We start from the raw sequence: 8678 nt of genomic DNA on the forward strand, positions 1-8678 counted from the left end.
TCACTCCTCCTCTATCCTCAGTTCCTTTCTTTCTTTTCGATCTCTTCTTTTCCTCCATGTTTCTTCGTCGTTCATGTCTTCTTCCTGAGTTTCTTTTGCTTCTTCTTTGTTTTTTTTCTCTGCGTGCTTTTTCGCCATGTATCTCACCTACTCATACAGACGCGCTGATGTCAGAACCGCGGTGCAAAGGGAGAGTGTTCGTTCATGTGTCATCCCTCTCCTGTCGGTGCTCCAGCAGCTGATCTGAGTCCAGCTGGTGACAAACGTCCGCCTGCTGTGAAGGACTCTGCTGAATCAGGAAGAACCGGGCGGCGTGTTGGGACAGTTACGATGGATGCATCAATCTTCTAAATGAATCAAAGCTAATACAACATCTGCCATTTGGCAGGCGCTTTCATCTAAAGCACCTCTTACAGGCAACAGGCCCGCCGCTGGAAAGTGAACCTGTAACGGATCACGGGCCACGGGACAAAACTTGTTTTTTTCTCTGATATCATAACCAGGGGCAGAATCATTAATATATATAATCATACAAACACCTGCAGGCATGTCATTTATTGTGGCCTTGATTTATAATGTAGCACAATGTTGTCTTGGTTAGTCATTAAGAGTCTGGGCTGTGGACACCCTTCACCACACGCTCCCATTGCAAGTGTGTTGGAAAAACTGCGGCGATACAAGCTCGAATTACATCCAGTGTTTGTTTGTCCATTCCAGACTACGGTAGAAATCTGGCAAACTGTTATCGACACACTCCTATAAATACCCATGGATTCATTTTTACCTATATTAGATTATGTGGATCTCAGGCAGGATGGTCTTGTTTAGCACCCACTGGTATATTTTCATATACACGGTGATTCTTGGGTTGCTCCCATCCTGTTTAAGTTCACATATTTTGTCAGAAGTGTGATGGACAATACTTTTTTATGATCAGGAGACTTTTACATGTTTGTACCAAAGAGGTTTATTGAGAGACCTAGACAGGCATCATCGCAGTGAGACTGTTTCTGTTTCTGTATTTGTTTGAATTTACTCGTTCTTGGTTTGTACTTGTGAATATCACACTCCGTTTCCAGCAGTGAACAACAACTAATTGAAGCTCAAAACATAAACTTTTAAATGCAGAGAGGATATAAAATAAAATATGAGCTGCAGTTTAGTGCGTAACAATATGTGCATTTGTCCCAAAATACATTTATGCAACTGGTCAATATCTGTCAGCTGCGAATACTGTAAATGACACCCTGGAGTATTACTACAGTAGTCACTGCAGGTGTTGGGGAAGCTTTTTTGTTGTTTTTGTTCTTCGGAGAGGGTTTTCCAGCTGGCTGGCCTAAATCTGTCTGAGCAGCTTTTTATTTTTTTATTTTTTTTATCTTAAGTTACCTCTGAAAGTCAAATAGGAAATATCCATTTGAAAACATTTCATATGCAAAAGGTTGAAAAATTGGAATTTTGCTGTCTCGGTGGACTCTGATGAGGAGTCAGGACAATCCAAACTGAATCCGTGACGTACAAACATACATGCACGACCTTCACTACGTCTCTCCGTCTAAGACAAATCTCTGCACTCCAGGAGGAAACTGGCTGAGTCAGGAAGGAAACAAGGTGTTTGGTTTTCACCTGGGTTAGTTGCTATAATAAATCTCATTATGAAAGTATTGGGGCAAGTGGGTGGTGGAATGGGCTCATGGTTAGTGAAACCATCATGGGACTCACAGCTTCAAACCCTGCAGCGAGGAAAGAACCATGAACCACCAACCTGCTCACTCACTTTAAAGCTGAGGACAAATATAAATTCAATCATCGCAAAGACAATTACAGATTTCAGTGAATTAGACAATCATGTCCAGACTGTATCGAGAAACGCTACAGTAAATAAACTAGATGTGGAAAAAACAAATTACAACACTGTATTTGTCTTTTCTTGTCTCCTTAATGAAACCCATATAATTACAAACCTTCTGGAGAAACCAAACTAAAAATGAATCAATACTTCCTTAATTTTCTTTGCTTTCCAGTTTTTTTAATTTGGGGTTTTGTTGAGCAGTTTCTTGAAAAATTGATACTCTTTAATAGTCGACAAAAAGCAGGTTACGACATATTCAACTGAAGCACTGAGGTTCACTTATTTGCATTGCTTGTAGTCGGGTGTTACTGTTTTTTGCCCCACTAATTAATGCCTCTGTCTTATCTCAGAGGAACTGCAGAAATACTGATTAGTTGGTCCGACCCTGAACAACCTTGTGAGTCCGGCTAAGTAACGTCATTGGCTCATATGTAAATGTACAGCTGTGTGTCATCTGCATAGTGTCAGGAATAAATCTTCTTTATTACTTGCAGTACCAATTCCAGATAATACATCATGGGTTATCTCAGCTCTCTGGAGATTTCATTTGCTGTCGTTAGCCAAATGGCACTCCAGTGTTCCCCCAGCTTTTCTTTCTCTCCTATGTCTCTGTATCATGGTCATGCTAGCTGTGCTGAAGACAAATATGTGTGCTCCAGGGGGAAAGTGGCTGAGTCAGGAAAGAAACAAGGTGTTTGCGTTTCACCTGGGTTAGTTGGTACGGGATCATAAATCTCATTATGAAAGTATTGGGGCAAGTGGGTGGTGGGACGGGCTCGTAGTTAGTGGAAGCCGTGTGAAGCTGAATGGTTACAGCTTCAAAACATTAGCACATATGAGACACCAATCTGTCAGCTTGGCTACTTGTTCCACATCTTCACAAAACATTATTGATACCAGCATATTTTAAGGTTCATCACCCAAATAAACCAAATCTGTTCATGAAAGTCACATCGAGGAGGCAGGAGAGAGATAAATAAGTCTGACTGATGATGACCTTGTGAGTCCGCTGCGGGCGGATTGCATGATTATGACATGATCGTTGGCCTAATACGCTACAGTTCTGACATAACCGATGCTTGTAGCGTCTATGTGGACCTCTTTAGAAGCCACCCTTGTTGTTTTTGAGTCACTTAAACCATGTATGCAGCTCACGCTGCAGCTGCTAGCAGTTCCCTGTAGGACAGCGATTGAGCCAAACCACCGTGTTCGGACACAAACACATATCTTTAGGCGTGAAACGGATTCTCGTGTGATGTCATGATTCCTTGAGTCAAACTGCCTTGTAACATTACCAGACTTCACTGAATCAGCCGAACTTCTGAAATCAAACTTACGCCCTGGTATAGTTTCCTCTGGGCACGTTTTACTCGAACCCATTTCTGTAGGGTTGGATAATCTCCATTACTAAGAAATCAATTGATAATTTAGTCAGAATGTGTCAGAAACCAAGTTTCCGAGTCGTAATGTGTCTCTCTGTGTCAAACTCCAAATTGTGTCCGGCCTTGTTGCCTCAGCTGTCCTCGACTGAGATCTGTAACTGCCCCGTGCAGCTAATTACTCTGAGCGCTCCTCTATAACGGTCGAGAGCTTACTGTCTGGGAAGCAGTTGTCGGGGTCCATGGCCTCTTCAGCCATCTCTGAGTACTCATCCTCTTCTTCTCCAGGCTTCCTGAGGTCCACTGTGCTGCCCTCTGATAGGCTGATGTCGTCCTTCTGCTGGATAAAACAGAAGAAGACAACCAATCAGAGTCGCAAACAACTTATCGATCCACCACAAAGGTTGATGACGGGCAGCAGAGCCAGGGTTGAGGCATAAGAATGACCAAGGTGATGGAAAGATCATGGCTTGGCTTTAAATGAATACTACGCCGTTGGCAGCAAACCGACAGATTTGTGCTGAAGTCCGACCCCACGTCGACCCAGCCGTCCGCTCAAACCTTCATGACAACATGCAAAGACATTTACAAAAGATGTCACATGACAACAACAACAAGTGATGAGTGTTTATTATAGTTTATGGACAACAAGGGAGCACAGAGGAAGAATCCAGCTTTGGATACACACAATACTCAGATAACTGGAAGTATCATGGTTCATTCGTTGTAGTATCAATAAGTGTTCTTCTCTGCATTGTTTGACTAAAGTATGGTTTGTGTTTGTGTGATAATCAGCATCATTTTGCTGCAGTCGCGGCTGAATGAGTCAGATTAATGTTACATAACTGACAGGAATCCTGGCCGAGGAATCAGAGAGGCGTCACCTTCCAAACGCTCTCTGAAAACCGCCGTCTGTTCACTTTGACTCCGAGATCTGAACGTCAGGAAAGCCCCCCCTCATCCTCCACGCCCCTCATCCCAGCTGACTTCAGACGTCCCTGTTTGCTAAGCATCATGGGAGTTTAACTTTACAAAGGCGGCGAGGGAGGTGGAAGGACAGCAGACAGGTTTTTTTTTACTGCTGAGGGCTGAGGAGGGAAATTTGGCAAGTTCTGTTGAGTGTCTGGACAAAGACACAGCAGGGGTGTGTGTGTGTGTGTGTGTGTGTGTGTGTGTGTGTGTGTAGACAGGTGAACTAACTACCTGAGTCAACAGCTAACTCATGAATACATTCAGAGTCTGGGAACAGAGAGCGGCCGCTGTGACGAATGCCAGCCTTGGACACACACACACACACACACACACACACACACAAAGGTGAAGCCAAACGGACATGAATACACACCTAATCTCTGACACACACTTACACGTGAAAAGAGACGCACACAAAAAAAACCCTGGATAATGTAACACGCGCACGCAGCAGCCTTGGGCTGAAGCCTCCTGACAGTTGACGTCCATAATGAGCGGTTTAAATGTATTTCTATTCATAAGCTGTTTCTACTGTGCAGCCAGAGAGGATGTGAAGGCAGCGAAACACACTCGGAGCCTGTTAAGTAATAAATCACATGTAATCTGATTACTTTTATGAAAGTAAAACAATGGGATTTAAAGAATCACAACTTGAGCCCTAGACTGACCAAACTCTGATCATGTGACCAACAATTCTCTGCGTCATTAGGATTATATTTAATCCGTCACTGCGCGGGGAAACTGCGTGCACATGAGCACGGTCAGCGCTGTACTGTGGGTGGAAGCTGAAGCTCGGAGACGGATGAACAGACAGTTCAGGTCATTTCCAGAATGAAGTTCAAAGTTTTGGCCTGCGTGTGTTTGTTAGCAGTCAGTAAAGAGCATGTGTTGTAAGCAGGCTGGCATGTCCGTCATCTCTACAGTCAGACAACTGAAACCACATCCTGCACCTACTTATCATTCCTGTGTGTGTGTGTTTTCTATTAATACTTAATACATTATTGAGGGAAGAGAGAGCGAGGGACACACACCCTCGCTCTTAATGTGGCTTAAATGTGGCTGTAAATTCCTTGAATCAATGTTCGCTCTCTGCTCCTGGCCTCCGTACTCCTTCTATCTTTAAACACTCTCATTAAACACAGTGCGGACAGAAAACCACAGCGTGTATTCACGTGTTCTCGTCGAGTCGCTGCCACGGTGACAGCCGACATTTCATTCACTCGGCGTTAAAGTGACGCTCGTCGCGTCGTTCGTCTTCACTAGGTGGGAGGAATGTCGCGGTCGCTGCTAACGAGGACGCACGCGGCATACTTTGTCTTTGCGGGTCGGACGTTTTGTGTGTTTTGTGCTAACAGAAGCAGAAATAAGTCATATTTTATCTTTAGAGAAGAGAGAGAGGCAAATACATGGATGGATGTACGCAGAGATTCTCAGAACTTTGTGAGATAAGCTTGAATCTAAAACAGAAGTGAATCTGTTTGAAGTAAGAGTGGTTTCACCTGACTGCAGGTGAATATAGTCTGTTTACGGATGAACTATGAAGCATTTCCACATTAAAACGATCTAAGTTCAACAATGTTCAAACCCAGACAAATCTGTTATTTCACGCTGCGTCTCCGGGTAAAGACGCGATATGTTCGACATCACAGACTGTTTTGACATGAGAGACCCCTAGTGGCAGAAATTACACACAGCGCTCTTAATCCAGCGTCACATCAGTTAAACAAAAGATTTAAGACGCTTCTGTTAGTGAAACTATACAAAAATGAGTTGTCAAAGTTCTGTCTCTGTCGGGCTGCACCGGGCCAGGAAGGGGCGTGAACACCACGGGTCGGTCAGGGTCGGGCTCCGGCCCCGGAGTTTTTGGCACGCGCAGTGATCTAATTTTAACCATCCGCGTCTATTGAAGTTTATTATTAGAGTTGGGTAACATTTATGTAAATGAGGCCTTGTTGATGAATGTTTTGACATTTCTATTACATTTCTTTCCTGTGTTTGTACTCGGCAGCATCTGATCATCGTCTCTTGTCAATGAAAATCTGAATCTGATGAAGTAAACGGGACAATCTGATATTATCGGTGCTTGATGAACAACCTTCTGGTAAAGCAGCTTCATGCACAAGAAGAAGAAGAAGAAGAAGAGTTGGTCTCCTGAATTAAAACAACAAAATAAGAGGAAGTCACCTTTTCTTCCTCTATTAGCATTTCTTTGGGTTGAAACGAGACAAAGACACAATATCATATACACAGTGTGATGAAGCTGACTGCACGGGCTGCAGCAGAGTGTTTTGAAGTCGGCACACAAGAGAAATCAAAGCAGAAGCGGCGGCGTCCATCTCCACCTGTCTGTGCAGACAACACCTGTATCTGTTAGCTGGGGCCATGAACTCTACAGGGGTCAGAGGTCGCCAGCTAGAGACCGCGGGGGTGTCAGGAGCATGGGAGGGGGGATCACAGTCGGTTTTACAAGCTGCCATTCCAGGGCAGAGGGGAACTCAGCAGCTGTGGACAGAGTACACCTGGCGTACATGCAGGAAAATAGTCGCGAACACACAAGCTCAGGTGTTTCTAACCGAGCGTTCATGGCTGCTTTTAAACTTTTAAGGGTTCGGGGCAGAAGGGACACACACACACACACACACACACACACACACACACAGAGTCTGGGGTGTTTATTACGTAGGACTTATGTCACCAAAGCGAGACTCGTCCTGACCCGGTATGAACCGGCTCCAGAGCTCTGAAGCTGAACTGGTTTTGGGTTCAGGTTCTTAAGGGGGCATGAGTTCTTTTCAGTTCAGCTTTTTGTTGGTTTATCTCCTAACTGTCCTCACAAAGGTTTCAAGTGATGAATGCGTGACTTCTGCAGACGTGTTGAGAGTTCTCTGGTTACAGCAGCACAGCCACAACATGAACACACAAAGGGCAACTTTTAATGACCACTGTAAACACTCCTGTCTGACCTTTGACCTTGGCTGTTGACCGTGCCCACCTCCAGCAGCTGATTCATGCTTCACAAAGACAGTAAAACCACGTTCGGTGATTTATGACGCCATTAAAGCGCAGGTCAGCTATTTAATCATTACATAACCAAACACGGGTCTATTAAACCCGAGCGCTGGAGGAGCTTAACGGCTTCCATTTACAGTGAGACGCTTGTGTACCGAAAATAAATTACATACAACAGACCTGGAGGGAGAGATGGGGCGAGAGATACAGGGAGGTGGAGAGCGAGAGGACGAGAGCAGAGGGAATAAAAGGACGAGAAGTTACAGTTAGAAAGAGATAACGAGAGAGCGAAGGAATGTTGAGTTTCAGGAGCCGGACCACACCTCAACCATGCCACTCCCGACAGACTATAAATACCCTCCAAACCCTCTGGTCCCCTTCGCTCTTGTATTCCGGACACGCCTCCCACCCATCCCACTTCTTTCACCTGTTTCTCGTCTCCTTGCTGGGTCCATCGTGCCAGGATTCCCTACCGAAGCTTCCCACACTGCAGCATCGACCGAAGAAGTTCACGCTTCAGTCACAATCTTTAATTTTGTCAGTAAATCATTTAAATGTCTCTTGTTGATGGGACTTCTACAACAAACCTGTGGTGGACAGTCCCATGTGTCCATCCATGTGTTCATGTGATATCCAGGATGTGTCTGTCTGTCAAAGAGACTTAAAGAAAGAAAAAAAGAGAGAGAGCTATAAATGAGCTTGTGCTCAGTCCAGATATGTCGCCGTTAGACGGGGATTGAGTCCCGCGCCAAAGCGAAACAAACAGATATCGCTGACCTGCAACCTGAGACCTGGCTGGCTCGCTGCTGCACAACTGCTACCTCGCTCCAACATTTTCTCAAGTATCTTTTGTTAGATGAATTAATTGTGTTGAAACACTGGCAGCACTACCAGGAATTTTACCTTGACAAGGTTAAACCCGAGTCTGCAGTCATTAGGACTGCGAGGTCTGAGGTGAGGTCGGACTCACAGAGTAACATCCGAGTCTCACGAGTCAAACAGGTCGAAGACAAACAAGTCATGTGTGGCGCAGTGTTATCATATAAAGATCGTGTCCAAGTTGTCCAAGAGGCATCGAGGACTAAAACGCAGCAGCTATGAGTTCCCTAGTCCAAGTCGAACATGTTAGGTCCAAATCATAACAGTGGATGCTTTAGTTGCAAAGGAAATGTCTAACTCAAAGAAATAATGCGTAGAGGGATTGTCCCGGTCAAGCTGACCGTCGCTCAGGAGGTAGATCACAGGGTTCCTATGTCTCCACATGTCCTTCTGATGGACAGGCCAGCACCTTGCATGGTAGGTAGGTTGCTGTAATCGGTGTGTGACGAAATGACTTTGCATAAAAGCAGGACCTAAACCCAACCGTTTACGATTTATAAAGGTCATGAAGATCATCATGGTCAACTCCTACAATCTTCAGCTGGACGCAGATCAGTTTGACTTGTACCTCGTTGCTGTGAATCACC

At 44.8% G+C, this 8678-nt stretch overlaps 1 protein-coding gene across 1 annotated transcript in view; it reads right to left on the reverse strand.

Moving 5' to 3' along the window:
- Positions 1–8678, reverse strand: part of LOC104932209 (sodium channel protein type 4 subunit alpha) — a 156067-nt gene that overhangs the window by 23970 nt on the left and 123419 nt on the right. Inside the window, 1 exon segment of the mRNA XM_027274271.1 lies at positions 3448–3571. Coding sequence (XP_027130072.1) covers positions 3448–3571 — 124 coding nt within the window.

The sequence above is a fragment of the Larimichthys crocea genome, chromosome XXIII, assembly GCF_000972845.2.
Source record: "Larimichthys crocea isolate SSNF chromosome XXIII, L_crocea_2.0, whole genome shotgun sequence".
Taxonomy (NCBI): Eukaryota; Metazoa; Chordata; class Actinopteri; family Sciaenidae; genus Larimichthys; species Larimichthys crocea.